This window comes from Podarcis pityusensis, assembly GCF_964106645.2.
Source record: "Podarcis pityusensis genome assembly, chromosome: 4".
NCBI lineage: Eukaryota > Metazoa > Chordata > Lepidosauria > Squamata > Lacertidae > Podarcis > Podarcis pityusensis.
This window is the reverse complement of record NC_138027.1, coordinates 86643913-86667635: the sequence shown is the minus strand read 5'-3', so window position 1 is coordinate 86667635 and position 23723 is coordinate 86643913. Positions and strand designations below refer to the sequence as shown.

The 23723-nt window shown below is 45.5% G+C and overlaps 1 protein-coding gene across 1 annotated transcript in view; it reads left to right on the top strand.

Moving 5' to 3' along the window:
- The window catches only part of LOC308476378 (uncharacterized protein), a gene marked incomplete at its 5' end in the record, with an annotated part of 43956 nt that extends 22670 nt beyond the window's left edge, over window positions 1-21286 (top strand). Inside the window, 9 exons of the mRNA XM_081003921.1 lie at window positions 18776-18852; window positions 19264-19295; window positions 19430-19546; window positions 19675-19754; window positions 19900-19993; window positions 20100-20183; window positions 20272-20376; window positions 20508-20559; window positions 20781-21286. Coding sequence (XP_080860047.1) covers window positions 18776-18852; window positions 19264-19295; window positions 19430-19546; window positions 19675-19754; window positions 19900-19993; window positions 20100-20183; window positions 20272-20376; window positions 20508-20559; window positions 20781-20806 — 667 coding nt within the window. The 3' untranslated portion in view covers window positions 20807-21286. The remainder of the gene's footprint in view (window positions 1-18775; window positions 18853-19263; window positions 19296-19429; window positions 19547-19674; window positions 19755-19899; window positions 19994-20099; window positions 20184-20271; window positions 20377-20507; window positions 20560-20780) is intronic.
- Between the last annotated feature and the right edge of the window lie 2437 nt (window positions 21287-23723).

The following is a 23723-nucleotide window of genomic DNA, read 5'->3' as shown; positions in this document are numbered from 1 at the left end:
GAGGTATGAGGAGGTCCGGGAAACAAGCAAATGAAAGATAAGTGACAAAAAGATGGAATTGTTTTTAACTGTTTTTTATTTTGTATTTTTTCTTTTTTCTTTTTCATTATGTAATATTGTAAAAACTTTAATATTTATAAATAAATAAAAACAAAATTCCCTCTTGAAGTCCCCCCCCCCCCAATTTCTTCACAATCAATATGTTCGGGAGACCGGCAGACATTATGTGTGTACATTTCTACAGTCTCCCTCAATATATAATCTCCAGCCGGTTCCCTAGTCACAATTTCCCATGCTTTCGAAGCTTTGCTGCGAAGGCAATCAAATGCAAAGCCGACCACAGTCTCAGCAGCCTCCATGTACTGGCATGAAGGCTTCAGAGGAAGCTCGGCTGTGATGGCTGTTGTGCGGCCTCCGAGGCAATCCTATACCCCCCCCCGGAGGTGCTTTTTTGGGACTTGCTTCTGAGTAGACCAGGGTAGGATTGCATGGTCAGTCTGCCATCCCAAGCACTCTTACTGGGTGGAAAGTCCCGTTGAACACAGTGGTCCTCGTTTCTGAGCAAATCTGTGCAGCACAGTGCACCAATTATGTATTAATAGGAGTTAGGAGGGTTCCTCTCCCCCCGATTCCTCAGCACACATGTGGGCAAGTCAGCTGCAACTGATTTGAGCTGTGTACCAATTCCATGCTCCACCATGCCAAATGGCACCGCCTTGCAAAATATATGAGCTAAGAATTTCCCACGGAGCAGCTCCACGGCCGTCTATTAAACGTGTAATCCACAGAACCAAAGTGCCTTTTTGTTTTTTATGTACTTGGGAACAGCCCTTGGTGAAAATTGAATCCATTCCTCAAAGGGCTGGATGTTAAAAGCTGGGACAACTGAGGAGGAACTGGGCTCGCTTACGACGAAGGGAGAACCCAGAAGGAGCATGTGGCGGTGTTGTTTGGGGTCTCGGCTTCAGAAAGAAACTGGCAGCTCGGCTTAATCTACAGATGGTCACAACCGATGTGGGAAAGACAGCTGCTATTAAGAACCAGGCCTCATAAAACTCAAGACATCTGCATTGTGTCTATTAATGTGGCCCTTCAGATTTTTGGATCCTAAAGGCGTCCAGGTATCCGATTACATTTGGCAAGCAAAGGCCCGAGATACGAAGCAGTTGCCAGTTATTATACTATGTGTTATTGCTTTAGCGTTGATTGATTTGGAAGTCTTATATTCCACCTCCTGTGCACAAGGGACAAGTTTTATCCTTTTTGCCAACAACCTTCCCCAGGGTGGAAAACACACAGTTCGTTCATCTTCACAACAACCCTGTGAAGTGGAATAGGTTGAGAGACAGGGCAAAGTCAGCCAGCAGACTTCACAGCTGCATGGAGTCATTCCCCTTCGTCTAAGAGCCAAACTACAGATTATGTACAATCAGGGCTTTTTTTAAAGCAGGAGCTCACTAGAACTCAGTTCCGGCACCTCTCATGTGGGCACCATAGCCATTCTAAGAGAACAAGTTCATAGTGAGTTCCGGCACTTTTTCCCTAGAAAAATAGCACTGCGTAGAACGAGATGGGGTAGAATTCTGGTTGCAGCACTTCAAAAGGCTGGTGGGGTCATGTTTTTCGAATCTCCCCCTGCACACAGAAAACAGCCCCCCTGAAAATTTGGAAGAGGGCTATAGCAAACCACACTTCATGTTGAGCTTCAATGTGTAGATATAATTGTCCTCACCACCGTTCAAAAATGTGTGTGCATGCAAACAGCTGTCTGAAGTGGTAAGGTAAAAGGTAAAGCACCCCTGGACAGTTAAGTCCAGTCAAAAGAGACTATGGGGTGTGGCGCTCATCTCTGCTTTCAGGCCGAGGGAGCCGGCATTTGTCCGCAGACAGCTTTCCTTCATGCGGCCAGCATCACTAAACCACTTCTGGCGCAACAGGACACTGTGACTGAAGCCAGAGCACACGGAAATGCTGTTTAGCTTCCCGCCACAGTGATACCTATTTATCTACTTGCGTTAGTGTGCTGCTATGTTGGCAGGAGCTGGGACAGAACAACGGGAACTCACCCCGTCGCACAGATTCGAACCGCCAACCTTCTGATCAGCAAACCCAAGAGGCTCGGTGGTTTAGACCCCAGCGCCACCAGTGTCCCAACTCTGAAGTGGTGCAGTTCACGAACTCTACCACCTCACTCAACCATTCTGCCTATTATGTTATGAGTCAGTGTCTAAGATGTTATCCACAACACCACACAAGCTTCCCACTTTACATACATTGCGGAGCTGAGGCAGGGAAATGGTAAATACTGGCCCAAGGCAAGCTATAATTGAGGCTGGCCAGCATTTCCCCCTAGATTGCTCTGTCAGCCCTTATGCTAGAGAACAGAGTGGGGGAACCTCTGTATTTATTGCATGGTTTCCTTTTAGAGAAGCACTGTGCTGAAATCCACAGACTGCTTAAACTGGTGTACCCACAGCTGAAACCACAGATCCCAGGAAGACTAATAGCACAATCCTAAGCAAGTTTCCTCAGAAGTAAGCTTCACTGCATCCAACTAGCTTGCTCCTGAGCAAGCATATGTGAGAATGCAGCCTAGATTCCTTTTAAACACTGGCTAATAGGCTTTGTGAATCACACTGCTCTGGTTTGTACATCATGGTAAGTGAGAGCCTGGCTTACTGTGGCTGGATCTACACTGACCTGTTTTAGCATTATTTTCCTCCTATTAGAATGATATTAAAAAGGTAAAGGGTAAAGGGACCCCTGACCATTAGGTCCAGTCATGGCCGACTCTGGGGTTGCGGTGCTCATCTCGCTTTATTGGCCAAGGGAGCCAGTGTACAGCTTCCTGGTCATGTGGCCAGCATGTGGCGAACTAGAGCAGCGCACGGAAACACTGTTTACCTTCCCGCCGGAGCGGTACCTATTTATCTACTTGCACTTTGACATGCTTTTGAACTGCTAGGTTGGCAGGAGCAGGGACTGAGCAACGGGAGCTCACCCCGTCGCAAGGATTCAAACTGCGACCTTCTGAACGGCAAGTCCTAGGCTCTGTGGTTTAGACAACAGCGCCACCCACGTCCCGTAAAATGATATTAGAGATGTCTAAAACATCACAGGGCATACTTGCTAATGGAAACATTTTTTTTTTGCTTCGGTTGGGCAAATAGGATCACTTATTCTAACAGATAGCACTTATCACAGCATCAGCGGAATCAACTGTGATTTGAAAGATACTTGATCTGTCAAGGGGTCAAGAAAAGCATGAAGGCAAGAGGGCTTCGCAGGAGAATTTGCTGGCTCTCAGGCCAGCATTATGCATGGCACTTTCCTCACTTTCACTCCCCTCTTCCCAATCCTAGCCCCATCATTCTTCTAATCTGGTGCTTTTGGCTTTGTTTAAAGGTCAGAGCCCCAGTCTCCACATGCCAAGCCAACTTAGACAGGGTTGGCATCAGGAGTTGCCATCATCAGGCACCTACCAAGGGGTCCTGCTGTTGATCCCTAGTACCCTAACATTCATAGAATCATAGAATCATAGAATCATAGAGTTGGAAGAGACCACAAGGGCCATCGAGTCCAACCCCCTGCCAAGCAGGAAACACCATCAGAGCACTCCTGACATATGGTTGTCAAGCTTCTGCTTAAAGACCTCCAAAGAAAGGGACTCCACCACACTCCTTGGCAGCAAATTCCACTGTCGAACAGCTCTTACTGTCAGGAAGTTCTTCCTAATGTTTAGGTGGAATCTTCTTTCTTGTAGTTTGGATCCATTGCTCCGTGTCCGCTTCTCTGGAGCAGCAGAAAACAACCTTTCTCCCTCCTCTATGTGACATCCTTTTATATATTTGAACATGGCTATCATATCACCCCTTAACCTCCTCTTCTCCAGGCTAAACATGCCCAGCTCCCTTAGCCGTTCCTCATAAGGCATCGTTTCCAGGCCTTTGACCATTTTGGTTGCCCTCCTCTGGACACGTTCCAGTTTGTCAGTGTCCTTCTTGAACTGTGGTGCCCAGAACTGGACACAGTACTCCAGGTGAGGTCTGACCAGAGCAGAATACAGTGGCACTATTACTTCCCTTGATCTAGATGCTATACTCCTATTGATGCAGCCCAGAATTGCATTGGCTTTTTTAGCTGCCACGTCACACTGTTGGCTCATGTCAAGTTTGTGGTCAGCCAAGACTCCGAGATCCTTTTCACATGTACTGCTCTCAAGCCAGGTGTCACCCATCTTGTATTTGTGCCTCTCATTTTTTTTGCCCAAGTGCAATACTTTACATTTCTCCCTGTTAAAATTCATCTTGTTTGTTTTGGCCCAGTTCTCTAATCTGTCAAGGTCGTTTTGAAGTGTGATCCTGTCCTCTGGGGTGTTAGCCACCCCTCCCAGTTTGGTGTCATCTGCAAATTTGATCAGGATGCCCTTGAGTCCATCATCCAAGTCGTTGATAAAGATGTTGAATAAGACCGGGCCCAAGACAGAACCCTGTGGCACCCACTAGTCACTCTTCTCCAGGATGAAGAGGAACCATTGATGAGCACCCTTTGGGTTTGGTCAGTCATAGCAGGTGTGTGTCAGTTCGTAAGTACATCTATGGAGCTCAGTGGGGCTTGCTTCCTGCTAAGGGTGTATTTGCAATCGCAGCTTCCCACCTGCTGTCTGAAGTGGCATCCCACACTCTTTCTGCATGTTTGGATCAGCCTTGAAATACGCAATGTGGAAAGGATGTGGGGATTGAGGAGCGAGTCGATTTCCTAATTGTGTAACACGAGATAATTGGTTCAGGCTCAGGCATACGGTACTCGGCGGGAGCCAAGAGTTGTTCTCCAAGACTGGCAGCTCCGGATCTTCTCAGCTCTTGCCAGGTTAGTTTGAAATGTCCCTCCATCCGTCCTGACAGATGCAAACCAGCTGCGTTTCAACAGGAGGACACAAGCGAGAGGAAGAGGCAGGCGAGTTGAGACTGAGCAGCAACAGCTTCTGGAGCCAGCTGGAGCCCGAAGATCACAGACACAGACACTGCCACAGCAACACACACAACAAAAAGATGTTATTTAATATTTGCCAAACAGTGAAGTAATTCATCGTGAGGTTATAAGTGGATCTAAAAGGTCTGAAATCGCCTGCTGGAGATTAACGTAACATCTCATGTTTCCCAACATGATGACCCAAACGGGAAGGAGAGTCGAACAAGGCTTGTCAGAAAGGCAATCGGGACATTCAGAGAACCAGCAGAAAATTCTCAGGCTGACCATCTGGCAACACATTTTCAAAAGGCCCTGAACCAGAATGACATTGTGAATGAAGACAGAAAGCAGAAGGTGATGTAAAGAACAGAATACTCGTGTTGGAATTGCTCTCAACAGCATTGGATGCAGACAATCATTGTTCAGTGAATTGGTTGCGGCGTGAGACCCAGATCATTAACTTGGGTGTACAAAAGAAGAATAAGTGTTTGGATTTGATATCCCGCTTTATCACTACCTGAAGGAGTCTCATAGCAGCTAACATTCTCCTTTCCCTTCCTCCCCCACAACAAACACTCTGTGAGGTGAGTGGGGCTGAGAGACTTCAGAGAAGTGTGACTGGCCCAAGGTCACCCAGCAGCTGAATGTGGAGGAGCGGAGACGTGAACCCAGTTCGCCAGATTATGAGTCTACCGCTCTTAACCACTACACCACACTGGATAATGTCCAACGGGAAGTGATGAGAGTGGACACTCTCCTCAAATAATTCCCACTGCCCCATTCACTTCAGTTAAAATAAGCTAGCAAGTGTGTGTCTTGTAGACAGGTTCATGCTACCATTTTCAGGATACCATTAATCTCAGGTTGGCACATCAGACAAAAAACTGGTCAAAATTGTCATTGACACTAGTTAATTAACCTTCCTCCTATTTGACCCCCACAAATATTGTCAGATATTCCATGAAGTCATGTGGTAGCTGGTGCATGATGAATTGCCAGGCTGCCTTGAGTAAACTCATGGGGAGGAACACATTTAGAGCTCCCCATTACTACACAACAGATTCTAAACTTCATGAAAGCCAGTTTAATCAACTACCATTCCACCCCACCCTCAAACAATCCTGGCTTCATTTGCTATAGAACGTTTCAAAGAACTACAGTTCCCAAGGTACCTTAGGTGGAAAATGACAACAGCTAAACCTACTGTGATGCAGACAGGCCCAGCTGGCTCAATAGGAAATGATGGCGCATCTCTCAGGAAACCCCAGAAGTCCTAAGTTCTCAATAATTGCATACCGGGTAAATAACGTCCTCCGTCTGGTAGCTCACCAAAGTTCAAACCAGGTCATTTTCTAAATATGATGCACAATTCTCTCTCGCACACACATCTGCCATGATCATAGGAGAGCCAGGAACTGGCTGAAATTTAATTAAGTAGAATACTAAACAAGTATCAAATCATAACAGATTTGCTAATTGTGCTATTTTAAATGTGCATTTTATAGTTGACTTCCTTTCGGATGCTTTTTTTGAAATGCTTAAGGTTGTTGTTTTTGTTAACTTTGCTGTGTTAATGCTGTAGTTGACCACCTTCATAACGTTTTGTTTTGAAATCTTTAAGACAATGCTTTAGTTTCCTGTTAACTACAGTGGTACCTCAGGTTACAAAAATCTCGGGTTACAAACACTTCAGGTTATAAACTCCACTAACCCGGAACTAGTACCTCAGGTTAAGAACTTTACCTCAGGATGAGGACAGAAATCGCATGGCAGCAGCGCACAGCAGCAGTGGGAGGCCCCATTAGCTAAAGTGGTACCTCAGGTTAAGAACAGTTTCAGGTTAAGAACGGACCTCCGGAACGAATTAAGTTTGTAACCCGAGGTACCACAGTACATTGCTTTGAATGTATACTTTCTTCAGTAATGTTTTATTCTGGGTTGTTTTATTTGATGTTTAAATGTGTTGTAAACGGCTTTGAGGTTTTTTTCTTGAAAAATAGAAATGAAATAAATAATAATAATAATTACAGGTGGCGGCCATTGCAGTTTATAAGGGGCATGGAACTCAACGTTCGAGTTTCATCCAGATAATTATGGAAAAACTAGAGGATTAGGGAGGACAATGAATGAGCAAGTCTATACAGATATAGAATCATTTTTAGCTAGCCTGCATAATATTGGTCTTAGAGAGAGTCACAGGATTCCCTTTTTTAACATAATTACAGGGTAAGGAGGCAGGCGTAAGTGCTCCTCTTATGAGTTGGATAACTACAGACCGCAATGAACAGCAGAAGTGTTTCAGCAAATGAAATGTGTTTCAAGGTGGTGGATTCCCTGTTCTCTCACGTCGAAGAAGGTGCAATCTGCATTATCATGATGCACTTAGAGGGAAATAGTGCTTCTTTTGGGGTATGTTTCCTATGCAGTGGAAATGGGTCACTGCCATGGTTCAAGAACTCAATGATCATTGCTACGTGCCCCTGAGGAAGAACTACAGTGGTACCCTGTCCTTGGCGGTGGTGGATGGTCGGTACGGCAAAGTACAGTACAAGGAGAGACTTTGCCTGTGTGGGCAACCTTGCGTAGAGGACCTGTACCACTATTTATTGCAATACCCACTATAAAAAACCCATGCTTGCGAACGGAACACACTCGAACAGGGCGGAAAGGGTGAAATGGCTGCTGAGTGATACTGATGACTTCGTAACTTACAAAGTAGCACTATATGTGTTGGCAAGCTAAGAAGATCCGGAGAAAAGAACTAGATAAAATAGCGGCCAATTGCAAAGGTGATTCGGACATTTAAGCTGGCACATTCTATCTGAAAACCCCCTGCTATTCTATCGTACGCAACAAATAATTTCTAGGAGACGTGACCGTGGTTTATTGTATTTGCAGTGCCTGGTGTTTTTATGGTTTTGGGTTTTTTGTGTGTGTCCTTTATGAATGATGCCATGGAGTTTGGCTAGTGCAATAATGTTTATGATGATGACAGTGGTACCGTGGTTCTCAAACTTAATCCGTTCCAGGAGTCTGTTTGACTCCCGAAACCATTCGAAAATCAAGGCGCGGCTTCCGATTGGCTGCAGGAGCTTCCTGCACTCAAGCGGAAGCTGCGTCGGACGTTCGGCTCCCAAAAAACGCTCGCAAACCGGAACACCTACTTCCAGGTTTGCTGCATTCGGGAGGCGATTTGTTCAGCAACTAAGCCATTCGGGAACCAAGGTTTGACCGTACTCTGAAATGTGTCAGGCCTGAATGGAATCTTTCCTCAAGCAGCTAGCATCTTTTCCTGTTAGTGCTGTCTCCTTGGTTTTCTGGTTGCTTGGGACCATAGTTTCCATCATCCCTGTCTGTTGGCCACGCCGGCTGGGACTGATGCTAGTAGTAAGCTGGCAACATCTGGAGGAGACCCCCATCACCGCGGTAAATCTTTGAACTTTAATTGCGTTTGAAATTAACTGTAAGACCCCCTCTCTCAGGAAGAAGCGCAAACAGCCAAAGAGGGAGATTTGTAGCTCAGAAGCTGTTGCGATACACCTAGTGAAGGCAGACATCCTGAGGAATTACAGGTTTATTGTACTTCTGGCTGCATTGGCCGCCAAAAGCCAGTTTGGATATACCAAATGTTGCATTTGGCTTCCATGGCAACATAAACTTTAGGAGTCCAAACTGCTTGGCTGACATATTTACTGCGATGTTTTTCTTTACTCCTGTTCCCTGCCTTACAAGGTGTCTGTGAGTCTTGATTACTGCCAGAGACAGGTTCAGATGACTGCTGTATTGTATTGTATTGTATTGTATTGTATTGTATTGTATTGTATATTATATTATATTATATTATATTATATTATATTATATTATATTAACCATTGTTTCTCTTGCCCATCATGGCTGTATATGGCCTGAAACATTTTTGCATGAGACTGAAATTGGGAGATATAATTATAGTGTTCATACCACCTTATCATGGAGGGAGAACTCAACTTTGGTTGCATTTCAGTGAGAAAGTGCCTAATACGTACTTCTCACCAAAGTGCAAGCTCCAAAGCAGCTATACTTCATAATTTGCACGTCTTCAGGTTTTTCAGTGCAGTTTTCCAAGTAAAATGTGCCTAGTGTTGTATTGGTTAGTGAAAATAGCATACGAAAGTATTTGGGGAAATTGCTTCAGATGTTTTCTAAAAGTCAGACAGTTGTTTATTTCCTTGACATCTGATGGGAGGGCATTCCACAGGGTGGGTGCCACTACTGAGAAGGCCCTCTGTCTGGTTCCCTGTAACCAGGGAATACTTCTCGCTGTGAGGGAACTGCCAAAAGGCCCTCGGAGCTGGACCTCAGTGGGTGGGGATGGAGCTGAACGATGGGGGTGGTGACGCTCCTTCAGATATACTGGGCTGTTCATGGGGCAGTGCTGGATTAAACCCTGTGGAGGCCCCTTGGCAGCCAAAATCTGGGCAGGGGGGCAGGCCTCGTGCGCACACTGGAATAACCTTGAACTAAGAAAGCTTGATTGTTGTTTTCTTTCAAGATCAAATCAATCTTCTTTTGATCCATTGTCACGGGACCCCTAAAATGTGTGGGGTCCATAGGCCAGTGCCTACTCTGCCTATTTGGTAATCCAGCCCGGCCCCCTTGGCTGCAGGAGAGAGAAGAAACGGAAGTTGAGGGACGCCTCCTGACGTGCTGTTCCCCACAATGAAATGGAAGGCTCAACATTTGCCAGGCACTTTCAGATGCTCAACAGCCTTGTGTGGTTACAACAACCCTGTAAAGTAGGCCAGTGCCATGCGCTCCCCAAATTGAAGCTGAATCCCTCGCAGATTGGCATCCAACCTCTGCTTAAAAGCCTCCAAGGAAGGAGAGTCCACCACCGTCCCAGAGAGTCTTACCGTCAGAAAGTTCTTGCTAATGTTTAGTCCGAATCGCCTCTCCTGCCCTCCCCTCTGGAGCAGCAGAAAACAAGCTTGCTCCCTCTTGCAGCCCTCAGATATTGGAAGATGGCTCTCCTCTCTCCTCTTCTCCATGCTAAACATACCTCCATGCTGCCTCAACTGTTCCTCATCAGGCTTGGTTTCCAGACCCTTCATCATCCTGGTCGCATTCCTCTGCTCACCTTCCAGCTGCTCAATATCCTTCTTCTACCTTCTTCTATCCTGCGCTGACTGGCAGCAGCTATCCAGGGTTTTGAATGGGGGGGGGGGACATTCCCAGGACAGAAGGCCTGCATGCAAAGCAGATGGTCCAATGCTGTGCTATGGAGACCCCTAGCCTGCCTTAAAGGATGTGGGGGTGGTCTCCCTTTGGAAATGGGGCTGCAGCAAGAAGGACGTGAAATGCCAATGTGAATCTGTGGATAGAAGATACAGCCCAGCTGCAGTCGGAACAGAAGGCACCTCCAAGTTCTGACAGATAAGCATCACCTCTCAGGAGGGGCCACATACAGGTGGAGGGGTTGCCATGGTGACAAGGACCTGCCCTCCTTTGTGACAGCTCTTGCTCTTCCCTTAAAAGCCTCTGACTTGCAGGCGGCCATTGTGGGTTAGTGAGGAGAGTCAGGAGAGAGAGGTAGTGGTGGTGGTGGTGGTTGTAGAAGAGGAGAGGTTTGCTTGCTATTTTTCTTTTTATTTTATTTATTACTTTTATTTGATTCATTTTATTTTTTTATTTTTATTTTATTTTTTATTTTAACACTTTTATTTTAACACTTTTATTTTTTACTTTTTATTTTTATTTTTTATTTTGTTATTATTATTTATTTGTTTTTATTTTTTATTTTTTTATTTCTTTTATTTCTTATTTCTTATTTTTTGCATATTTGTGCGCATTTGTGCACATTTGTGCATATTTGTGCGCATTTGCACGCATTTGTGCATATTTGCGTGCATTTGCACATATTTGCACGCATTTGTGCGTATTTGCGCGCATTTGCACGTATTTGCGTGCATTTGTGCGTATTTGCACATATTTGTGTGTATTTGTGCATGTTTGTGTGTGTTTGCACGCATTTGTGTGTATTTGCGCATATTTGTGCACATTTGTGCACATATTTCTTTTGTTTATAGAAGAATAGTTAGGGGTAAGTGTAGGGTTAGGGTGGGGGTTAGGTTTAGCGTTAGGGCTGGGTTTGGGGTTGGGAGTGGGATCAGAGTTTGGGATCAGGCTTGGGTGGGAATTTTAGCTAGGTAGTTAGCTTAGATAGGGGGAGGGGATTTTTCATCAAGAAGATGTGCCGGCTGTAAGTACCATTCCTTTGCTTTCACTTGGTCTCCTGCGGGCGGGGTGTGAGTCCCGGGTCCCCCCCACAGCTTTAGCTCTCTTGTCCACCAGGGACCAGAGTCTCCTCCCTCACCAGGAAGGGCAGGGCTGTCCTGTTAACGGAAAAATCCGAGGGCTCCCTTGGACAAAAACAAAGACACCAACCAATAATAGAAAGATATTATCAAAACCACACAGATTACTACTGGACTGAAAAAATGGAAAAACAATGGGAAAAAAGCTTAAAATTCACCATGTGCTATCTGATAAAAAGGTAAACAAATACCATTCCACAAACAATGTTTGTTTGTGCTTCAATTAATTTCATAGGCATCATGGAAAAACTGATTTAATAAATGAAAACAGATTATTTGTAACTTAAAAGGTGTCAAAGCCATAAAGAAATAGAGGAAAGTCAACTAATATAGCAGGGATTCAGACTTGTTTCGCAGAACAGAAAGAAAGTGACTGTTTGGCTGTAAGGGAAGAAAGACGAAAAGAAATACAAATGCAATGACTTTTCTGAGAATCTTGGGTACAGAATATTTAAATTGCTGTTTGTATCCCCCCCCACACACTTTTTTTTTGTGAGAGAAAAGAAGGGACAAACACTTTGTTAGAGGTTCCCATATCCTGTTAAAAGGGAAAATTATTTCATGTGAGAAGTCTGTCAGGAAATGCTGTTCCTAAAATGCACATAAACAAAACCTGTTATAAAATTTAAATCCCATGGGGGGGGGACTACTCAAGAGAGGAACTCACAGTGGGAGTGCTTTGATATTTACCTGTGAAAAGAATTTGGCATGTTAAGATTTGAAACTTGGCAACCTCTTGACTTTTGATGGTCCAGTACTTAACCCTTTTGTACTTAACCCCTGGAGCAAAGGAGACATTAAGGGTGATTTCCCTCAATGGTTCCAAGTTTACACAAGGAAATTTGGATGAGTTTCTCCCTGCAGCCCACGCTCTCCAACCTTTCCCCTCCTTTTTCTAAGCTGATCTAGCCTCTGTGCATGTGCAGAGTTCATATTTCAGCAAACCTTTTATACCATTGAAAGTGTTGCATCTGTTTTTTTTTTTTTTTTAATAATCTTTATTAAAGTTTCAAAAGGTTACAAAAAACAAAACAAAAACACACACAAAAATAACACAAAACACAACATAAAAAATTCCACCTTTTAAGTCTCATTTTCAATAACTTCTTTTCATGACTTCCCCACGCCTCCCCTTATTGTATTCCAACTCCGATTGTTTATTCAAGCAAGTTTTTATCCTTAATGTCCTAATCATAATTTATTAATTTACTTAACCATAAATTATTAATGTGATTCTTTATAATAATTTTAAACCTTAATTCATTATTATCCATTAATTTAGATTATTTAACAATTTTTAGAATATATACCTTAATCATACATAAAAAGAGATTAAAAAAAAGAGATATAAAAACAAATTATAAAATACCTTCCCTAAGATTGTCCCTAATTCCCATCCACAGATTCCCCATTCTTATAATAATAAAGAGCATATAGTTTTACACTGCAAAATAAAAATCAGGCCCCCTTTGGACTTCTAAACCCCACCCTTCTCTTCCCGGTTTCAATCCCAAACCAAAGTCCAATTAGTCCATCTTTTTAGCCTGGTGACCTTACGTCCGAGGCTCTCGAATCTCTCTCAGTCCCTTTCCGCCGGCTTCTTCGAAAATCTTTCATATTGAACACCCCAGGTCGGGGAAGTACCTTCTCCATGTTAACCATATTTCTTCCAGCAAGGCCTACTTGTTTAGAGGTGGAGCTCCAACTCTGTTTCTTAAGTCTATATGTCCCAAATAATCCAGTTTTCATCTTAGTCGAATTGGAATTCTTCTTGGCAGGTCTCCGGCTCTCTTTTATCTTCTGTAACTTTTCAGCCACCCCTTCTTTCTGCTCCTCCTGTTCAGCTGATGTCTTAATCTTTGGTTTCTTTTCTTGTCCAGCTGCCTGTGTTTTGAGCATCAAGTCCCTTTCCAACTCAGTAGGTATATTTTCTGTTGACTTCGGTTTCGTAGGACTTGTAGACAAAACATGGCCTTGCTCGATCCTCTCTTGCAGCTTTCCCATGAGAAAAATAAGCTCTTGCAAGTCAGCTCGTATTTCCCGACCTAATTCCATTCTTGTAATATCCAAGAATCCCCTCTAGAGGGATTCTAGTTACTTAGTATTCTTTTCCCTTCCGATCCAAAAGTCAGGTTTATTTGTATCAGTCTTTCTTTACTTTCAATATTTTGTAGCAGTATAGCCGGTTAGAATTTAAGCTTTGATTTTTCCGGCTTTGACAGCTAATTTGACAGCTGTCAAAAGTTTTCTATAAATCCTCTGCAGGCTCTTTTCACGGGTTACTCCCGGGCTTGAGAAAGGTGGTACTTAGTCCAAATAATTAAACTTTTGTCCTCCGGCACATTAGCTTAGTCCTTTAAATCTGTGGAATTTATATCTTTTATCAAATTACCCCAATTCTTCACGCAACCTTAGTTGACAGCTCCTTGCTTCAAACTGTTTACAATAAGGGGGGGGCGGACTTCCCTTTTTTTCACCTCCCCCGCTCGTGCCAAATTCATAATCAAATTATTTGTAATCCAATTTCCCAATTACTCACGGGTTGTTGTTCTTGATTTTAAGTCCAAATTTTAATAGGAAGAAGTCAGCGCTCTCCGACAAATGGCATGCGGCTTCGCTCGGCAGGGGAAGCAGAAGACTCACAGCACCACGCCACTCCCCGGCACCCGTTCCGTAGCCTTTAAAAAGGCTCCTTCGCGAGTCGGGAGGGCGCTAACGATGCCCGCCGAGTCACCATGTCCACGGGCTCCTATGCCCGTGGTTTTTGAGGGTCCCCGTGTCGCCGGCACGGCAAGACCCAGCCCCTGTCAAGCCGATTCCCTCCGGAACTCGGAGGGAATCCGCCATTAGCCGATCGCGCTAACCCGGAAGTCCGAAAGTGTTGCATCTGTTGGCTAAATTAGAATAAAGGAAGGGAAGGGTAAGGAGTAGATTTAAAAAATAGATTTAGATTTAAAACAAAACAAGAAACTTAGCTAACAATAGAAGTTGGTCAAATTAAATTTCTGTTAACTCAGTTCTAAGGGATCATGTTTCCTGCAGCCCAAGCAAAGGGAGTGCTTTCTTTATGTGCAGGAAAGGACTATCATTATTTTGTGCTGCCCCTCTGGTCATTCGCGGAACAATCAACCATTCTCTTATTTATGAGTAAAAATGGCCAGAGAGTCAGAATTCATAGGATCTTTAACATTCTCAGTCATTTCAGCCTTACCATTTGCAGACAAAATTTTCTGCCCTTTATTTACAGGATGGTCAAGGCTCATTCTACTTGATTATGAATTTGTATGTGCTTAAACTTTGAAAAGACTTTTAAGTCTGATTTTTGTAAATAATAGACAAAATGATAAACACTGTAATCACTCAAATGCTTGATATTACTAGTTCTGCTTCAAAACATCACGGCTTTCACCTCTCACCTCTCACCTTTTAAAAAACAAAGAGCAAAGCTGGGCTGAATTTCAACTCATCACCACACCAGAATTTAAGAATTACCCTCCAATGCTTGCAGACACATGACCTTCCACACAGCCACAAATTGGGAGAGTTGAAAGGGACCCTGGGGTCATCTAGTCCAACCCTCCAAAATATAGGGTTCACATCAAGATTTCACAGCAAGATTTGTACTACCAAAGAGATACACATTTAAGTATAGATGCGCAACTGGGAAAGGAAACACAGCAAGCAGACACATGTACTAAGGAAGAGGAAAATAAAAGTACCCAACTTTATACAGAACCCTTTTAACAGATCTTGAAGCTAATTTGAGTGAGAGTTTACTTCCTTAGACTAAAGAGTGCAAGTTCCTAGAGAAATGATCTTTAAAAGAAGAATAGTTTTCCTAAGATAAGATAGGAAGAGAATCAGGGAGAGAATATTTTATAACCATAGGGTTAATTCAATTGATATAACCACTCACAAATAATTAAACAGCCATAGATTTGATTTAAAAGGTATACAAAAGTGAACAATTTTTCTGAACTTGCATAGGAATAGTAAACCTAATAAGGATTTTAAAATTACCACACATAGGAAATTGAGATGCAGGGTACCTTTAGCAAAGATTGCCCCCCCCCCCCCGCAATTTCCTTTTAAAGGAAGCTTGCTCAGGAGTAAATTTACCTGGCACAGAAGTAAGGGGGGGGGAATTGAAAAAGACTGAAACAGGGGGAGGGGCATTTTCCAAGAAAAGAGGCCAGGAAGTCTTACAGAGACTGATATCAGGACTCAGACAGACAATTGCTGACTATGGGAGCTTCTACCTTTTAATAACAAATTTTCTTAGAAGGAACACCATTTTTTATTATTTTTTTAGGCATATGCTTAATGAAATACAGACACTGCATTTTAGCTTGAGAGAGCAGTTGTGCTCAACTAGGCTTTTGCAGCAGAAACATTAGTTTCTTCACAGCACATTCCAAAATACTGGAACAAAAAAACTGGAACACGGATGTAGACTCACAAACTCAAAAGTTGCAACAAAACATCATTTACCGTCAACTTAAAATCATCCTCCTCACTTAAGCTATAGAGGAAAGAGGTGGGGCAATTCTCCTTTCAGAACACAAGTAAGCACATATACAGGATTTTTTTCCTTTTTTTCTTTTTACCACTCGGAGGAAGTCTCTCTTTGGAGCCTCTCTCAAATAACAAACATTTGCACACTTCATTCTCATTTTTGTCCTGTTTAAGATTGATAAGGCCCACCATGGCTTCCTTAGATTTAAAATTTTTGAAGCAAGCTTGCAATTTAAAAACTATGTGCACTTAAGAACAGTCTGTGGATGCCGAAGCCAATGTAAACACAAACCCTTTAAATATTTCTAAACCTTTGAGTACATCTCTTATTCATTTTTAGAGAAACTAAGATCTCTACTGCGTGGGCTCTCAGGCTGGGTTATTATTATATCTATTGCCTTCTGAGCACCATTAAGTTTACGGTTTCATGTTCTAGCTTTAGGTTATAGTTTAACAACACAAATTTGATGTGCTCAGTTCTCCTTAAGGGTTCACACCCTGATTTTGTTGAAGGATCCCTGAGGTGGCCACTGTGCCCTGGGTTTCAGGTGGTGGGCCTAAGCCACCCACTAAAAGTTACAACAGTCTCGCAATTTGTACTTGGAAAGACCATTTTGTCCCTTTAATTTATTTTATTTTATTTGCCCAGTTGGAGATAACAAACTGGAGGGGGGTATCAGAATCCTCTCTGGGGGAAAAAGGCTTCACGGAAGCTTTGTTGCCAGGAGGAGTCCAGCTAGGGTGTTTAGAAGAGTGAGCTCCCATTTTCCTTTAATACCGGGGGGGGGGGGGTTGCTCAATAACAAGTTACACAAGGAGATACATAAACAGAGATACAAGAGAGGGACAAAGAGGGAGGGGAAGAGAAAAGAATATCCTATCAGTATTATTCAGTCTAACACTCAAGTGCCCCTCTCGGCCCTTTCTGGGCAAAACTCCGACGGATCGGAACCGGAGAAGGCTAGTAGAAATACAAAGGCAATCCCTGCCTACAACTAAAACCACAGGCAACTAGCCTGGAAACCACGGGTCTCTTAACCCGGAAAAACCACGGATCTGGAATTCACTCAGCGCTGCTCACAAAACTAATCCTAGTGCGGGGCCCCGTCTTCTTCCCGAACTTCTCGCTCTACCGTTCACGACAGCTTCCTGCCTCACCTTAGAACTATGTCCGAATTCCCTACTGGACACTTGCACAGTGCAGTGCCAGATTGGGGTCCGAGAAGACAAAGGTTTGAAAGGAAGCAAATGACAGACAGAGAGTGAGAGAGAGAGATTTTCCACGACCCTTCTGGCCACGCTCCGAGAGAAGGTGTCAAGGAGAGAAAAAAGATTTTCCATGATCCCTTTGGCCACACTCCGAAGAAGGGAATCAGGAGAGGGAGAGAGAAGGACTTCCAGGACGCTTCCGGCCACGCTCCGAGAGAAGATGTCAAGGAGAGAGAAAAAGAGATTTTCCATGATCCCTTTGGTCATGCTCCGAAGAAGGGAATCAGGAGAGAGAGAGAGAGAGAAGGACTTCCAGGACGCTTCCAGCCACACTCCGAGAGAAGACGTCAAGGAGAGGAAAAAAGAAAAGTTCAGCTGCCGTGGAGACATTATTCTTCCACCCCCCTCCCAATGTACTAACTTCAAACCATACTCACGTCCTTGAATGTCCCTTGTGGATCCCGGGATCCTTTTCTTTGGCCGGCTTGACCTTGCCTTTGCTCCCCTGGTTGAGCTTTCTGGTGACGATTGATTACCGCCCGCAAAGAGGAGGCAGAGAGAGGGAAAAGGATCCCTGGGCTAAGATTGCCCAGTGGCGCCCGATCCCCTCTATCTCCCCCCTCACCTTCACAGGAGAACCAAGAGTCCCTGAGCATGGTCACCAAACTGTTAACGGAAAAATCCGAGGGCTCCCTTGGACAAAAACAAAGACACCAACCAGGATAACTTGGAGCAAAACAGTAGCCTGTAGGCTTGGCCTTTATTGATCTGTTGCAACAGGGGGCTCCCCTCACCTGCGGGAGAGAGGAGGAACCCAGAAAAATGATGTGCAAGGCCTTATAAAGACTTTTGGAATTGCCACCCTGTAGATCAAGACCACCCCCAGAAACATCATACGTACATCACAGAAGGGGTGTAACCTAAGACCACCCCTCAGATACAGCACACCTACATCACAGAAAGGAGGGGTTGAGGGAGGAGTTGTGGTGGTAACCTGAGTGTCCTGTCACCTGGCTGGTTCCCCCTTTCCCCCTCCCCATGAGTACTTTCCAGGTGACAGAGGGGAGTTTGCAGTTTCCTGCCCCCAGAGGGAAGAGCTGATCATAGTCCTTTGTTCCAGTCCGTGTTGAATCCACTCCCATATGCAAGTTCTTTGTGATCTTGATGGTCTTCTGTCTAGGACCATCAGGGTTGGCATAGCAACTGGGCAGGGCTCCTGTGTATGTGCTGGTATGCTCAAGGGATTATGGCTGCCCTGTATCAAACCTTCCCCATTTTGTAGTCCTTCCTTCATGGAGTAAAATAAAAGTGGAACAGTGCAAATCCGATGTATGGTTGATTTTCTATGGATTTATAACAGAAGCGTAGCGTATGTAGTGTGTGAGTGTTGAGTGTGTGAGTGTGAAGTTTGTACAAACTGAATGATTGGGGGGAGCGGTTTCCTGCGACAGTCCTAAGAAGACAAGGCAGAGCAGCCCTTTAACAGCTGGCAATGCTTGTCTTTCCTTTGGGTTGGAGCTCTTGAACCCATACCACTTGGGGCCTCCTTTCTCTCTCTGCCAGCCATTCATGCTCTGGGCTGCCTCTTTCCAGCTCTGCCAATGCCCTTTCAGGTCACAGAACTGCAGAGAGATGGCAGGAATTGGGCCAGACGCCCCTCCTCATACACACACACACGAATTGGGACTGCCAGCTTCTGAGTCGCTCTCTCTGCTCGTCTCTTCTAGGTTCAGGCGCTTAAGGCGGCTGATCAGCTGCAAGAAGGTGGCCCCCCTAGAAGTCCTGGAGCAGCCCGCGGTGTCGGGTGAGCAAGTGGCCCTCCTTTTGGGGACGGAGGAGGGCAGGAATGGGCTAGGGGGGCATCTAGTAAAAAGATGCACAGAGCCAGATGGCTGGATCCAACCCGCCTATCTGCGACAGCATCTGGAAACCCAACTGCCCCCCCCCCAGCAACCACCCCATTTTGTGGGGTCTGTTGGAGGAAGCAGGGGGCTGTGTTGTGGGGCAAGGCAGGGGGGCAGTTGTCAGTGGGAGGGGCATCTTCCCTGGGGAGCCATGTTCTGGGGGCATGAGGTTAGGATTGGCCCCCAAGGCCTGGGGTGTCCTTCTCCTGTACTTGGAATCCTGGACTTGGAATCCAGGAGAAAACTCTTGGAAAAGCCTTGCAAGGGGCTCAGGGAGGAACTCACCAATCCCCATGTCCTTCACTTTGCAGATGTGCTGGGAATCCACATCCCTTCCGCTGCGGTGAGTATTGGATAAAACGAGAGCAGGGAGGGGATCCCTCGGACCTGCCCCCCTCTTGCACTCCACTCTGCACTCTCAGATGTGGAGGAGCCCTCCCCCCACAAGGAACTGACAGCCTGACTTTTGCCTTTCAGCTGCTAGACAAAGATCAGCTGTATCTCCTGGGCATCATCCAGGACTGCCAGGCAGCTCGGCTCAGGGGGCTCCGAACCCTGAAGTACTCCAAGGAGGAGACAACCAAAGCCATTCTGGTGAGTGATGGGTGGTGTGAGGGACCCCCATGGGGAGGGAGGAGCAGAGAGGGGCTGGCGTCTGGGGTTGGAGTCATCCTCTGGAGACTCCTGGAAGGAGCTGACTTTCCTCCTCTGCTCTCTTCTAGAACATCCTCGGGCACTTGGAGTACTTCAGGGATCGCCCCCTGAGCCTGGCCCTGGCCTTCGAGGCCCTCCTGCAATTGAGGTGAGTGGGATCTTTGGGGTGGGTGGGGCTGCAGGGGGACAGAACTCCAGGGGGAGCTTTGGGTGGGCAAGTCAGGCAGGAGGGAGAAGGGGACAAGGGGGACTTGGAGGAGGCAGTGTCTAACCCCTTCCCTCTCTCTCTCCAGTTTTATGAGACCCCACTTCAGTCCCTCTATGGTGAGCGCAATCCTCCATAGAACAACAGAGGCAGTTCTGGGGAGCGCAGAGGAGGACAAAGAGGTATGTCCTCTGCTTTAAGTTCTCTTTGCACAGCTCTTTCTTCTTTTTACACTCTTACAAAATTTAACCCAGCAGCACTCAACCTCTCTTCTCTCTTTTCCCACAGGAGCTGAAGAGACCATTCCAGAGCCTGCTGGGGGGTCTCCTCCTAGAAGCCCCCAATACTAGCACCCTTCTCCAGTTGCTTACCGTAAGTATCCTGATAGCACTAGGAGTGGTTTTAGGGTTGCCCCGCTGTCCCTTACCCAACTAACTGTCCCATTTCTTTCATCCTGCAGGACCTCCGATATTACGCCCTTTTGGGGAGTGAAGACCAAAGAAAATTAGGGGCCAGCAGTATATCCCTGCTGCTGGCCCTTTCACGAAGATTCCCAAACCTAAGAGTAAGTATTTTGCTTTCCTGTATTCAGTTCTTTGGTTGCTTCCATCCTTCCTGGATGGGGCTGCTTCTCTTACACCCATCCAGGGTGGGGTTCATAATGTCAACTGACTCAGATTTGTCTTTCCTCTGCAGAACACAGTGATTCGGCCGGAGCTGGCGTGCTTCAGAAATAATCTGAAAGAAGGTAAGCAAGCCCCACACCTTGGGGACAGTGAACTCCCTTGTCCCTTCTTTGCCCAAGACACACCTCCCAGGTCTTCTTGCTGGGAGTCCTGCAGGACCTGCTCCCTGCCTGGCAGGCCTTTCCCACCTGCCCTGGGAGGGCAGCACCCAGACTGACTCCAGCTACAAGAAGCCCAAGAGGACTGAACAGATTTTCTCTCTTTTTCATTCTTTTCCATCCAGATGACATCATCATTGAGGAGTTGTGATTTGGACGTCTCAGCTGGCCAAAGACAGGCAGAAGAAGAGGCACTCGCTGAGAATCAGGAGGGGGACAGATGATTTAAGCAGCCATAAAATATGGACTGAGATTGGGCAGAACAAGAAAGAAAGAAAGAAAGAAAGAAAGAAAGAAAGAAAGAAAGAAAGAAAGAAAGAAAGAATCCATGACAGATGGCCATCTAATCTCTGCTTTAAAACCTGCAAGGAAGGAGAGTCCATCACCTTACAGGGGAGTCCATTCCTCTGTTGAACAATGTTCAGTCGGAATCTCCTTTGTTGTATCCTGAAGCCATTGGTTCGAGTCCTACAGTCCAGAGCAGGGTAAAAAAAGCTCGCTGCATCGTCCAAGTGAAAATGGCTCTCTCTGTTGTCACTGGATCAAGCTGATCGATTTTCTTGCATTACTTAAATGAAATAGTTTTTAATTGATTTTGAATAAACATGCAATAAATTGTTACTGTTCTGAATTTCATTGTGTTATTGTCTTCCATTGAAAAGGGGCAAGGAGAGGGGCTGGCTTTGGACTCAGAGCCTGACTGATGAGCTGAGGGGGGGCAGTGGCGTAGGAAGGTTAGGTGGTACCCGATGTGGAAAATTTCTTGTCAGGCCCCCCCCCATTGAAATTATTAAAAGAAGGAAAAATAAGATACTTAGAGCTGCAAGTGTTATTTTCTGGTTTATTTACTTAACATTGTGTGCATAAGCACTTGAAACCTTTTTTTCACAGTGGGAATTTATTATGAATGAATTTTTTTTACTTAATTTTGCTATTTTGCAACCTACTGTTGATGTGAAGTACAGGAAGCTGAGGTGCTGTGTGAGTGGAACTGCAAGAAACAAGCACCAGTGCGGATATTCCCTCACTCCTAAAGAGCTTACCTAGAATAAAAGAAGAGCCAGTGGCGGAGGAAAGGGGTGGGGGGGTCATCACTGAGGGGGGTGACAAAATAACAAAAATAGGGGGGTTTTATTTTTTAAAAAAAATTGAGCTCACAAAACGTTTTAGTTCAGTCAACAAATGTAATGAAACGTGGCTGGCACTGGGCGCCACACCACAGAGGCCAGCACTTACCATGGGGCCTGCAGCGTGCCTGAGCCACACGTCTCTCCTGGGAGTGACATGGTGGCTTGGGTGCCTGCAGGCTCCTCGCTGCCTGAAACGGCAGCATGGGACTTGCATCTGCCCTCCGCCTCTCCCTCAGCTGCTCTACAGCTGAAGGGGAGGTGGCAGAGAGGCTCCACACAGCACACCCTGGCTCCATTGGTGGCTTGCCCTGCCCCCATTGGGCTGCTCGCCCCACCCCTGGCTGCAGGACGCACGGACTGCACCCGGCACCCGAGCGGCTAGCTACGCCACAGAGAAGAGCCCTGCTGAATCCTATCTGGAACAGAATCCTGTTCTCACAGTGGCCAGCTACATGTCTATAGGAAACCCTCAAGCATATACCTTCCGATATGTATTTACCCACCAGCAGGATCTTGCACCTTTGCTAGTGCTATGCACAAACATTTGAAGTGTACAATATGATTGCATCCTGCCCTATCCCCGCTCCAGTTATGCGGCAACTGAAATGTCTATGGGTCCTTCCAGCTGGAGCCTGAATACTGCAAACTGGCCGTTCAGACATTGCAAATGGGACGTTGGCAGCAGGTTTTTCTTTGTTTGTTTTTACTTACCTGATTTTCTGTGAAAACTGTGACTCTGAATATAAAAGGAATGAAACACAGCCCAGCATTTTGATGCTGATGTCATGGGGGTGTATGTGAGAGCAGTGCCAATCCCACAGTCTGGAACACCAGTCTGGAAGCAACCTATAATATACCGGGATGCGGCAAAATAGGGAAACGTACCTTTTAACTCTTCAAAACTGCAGCGGCTGCACATATCACGTTGCCATATGGATGAGACTGTAACACGATAACATAAGACGATCCCTACTGGATCAGGCCACCTAGTCTGGCATCCTGGGGCTTGTCCACACCTGAGCAATATGTGGCTTTGCACCTGCCTGTCTCATTAATAGAGGGACGTCCACATTACGTCCTCCCCATCCCAGTGTTGTCCCAGATCTTTTTGAGCTTTGAAAAGTCAGAAATGGTCACCATGTGTAGTGCTCCCCCCCTCCCCAGGGTACTCAAGGGTATGCAGTAACCCCCCCCCACACACACCCATGTTAAAAGTGTGGCACTTATTGTAATGAATTCATAGTGATTACCAGCACCTTCCCCCCCCCCTTAAAAAAGAATAAAGCACTGGGAGACCCACATTTAAAGGGTGGAAAGGTCCTAAACAACACTGGGATAGGAAAGTTTCCCTGAGCACTCTCCTCACTTGTGCTGTAACAAAATTATATAGGAGAGGTCCTGTATACCTGAAGGAGCGTCTCCACCCCCATTGTTCAACCTAGACACTGAGATCCAGCACCGAGGGCTGTCTGGTGGTTCCCTCATTGCGAGAAGTGTGGTTACAGGGAACCAGACAGAGGGCCTTCTCGGTAGTGATGCTCACCCTGTGGAACGCCCTCTCTTCAGATGTGAAGGAAATAAGCAGCTATCCTATCTTTAAAAGACATCTGAAGGCAGCCCTGTTTAGGGAAGTTTTTAATATTTAATGCTGTATTGTTTTTAACACTTGATTGGGAGAGTGGCTGGGGAAACTCAGCCAGATGGGCGGCGTATAAATAATAAATTATTATTACTATTATTGTGCTTCCTGGGCTTGCAGCCTCCTGCAGAATCTCCCAGGCACATGTGGGGTTTTTTCATGCATTACCTTTGGTAAAAATGACTTAGCATAAATCTGCTCTAGAATCGGGTACCTCTGAATTCTGTTAGCTGCCTGGTGATAGGCTCATTTCAGTAATCAAGACAGCAATACTCCTAACAATATCTTCGTATGATTCC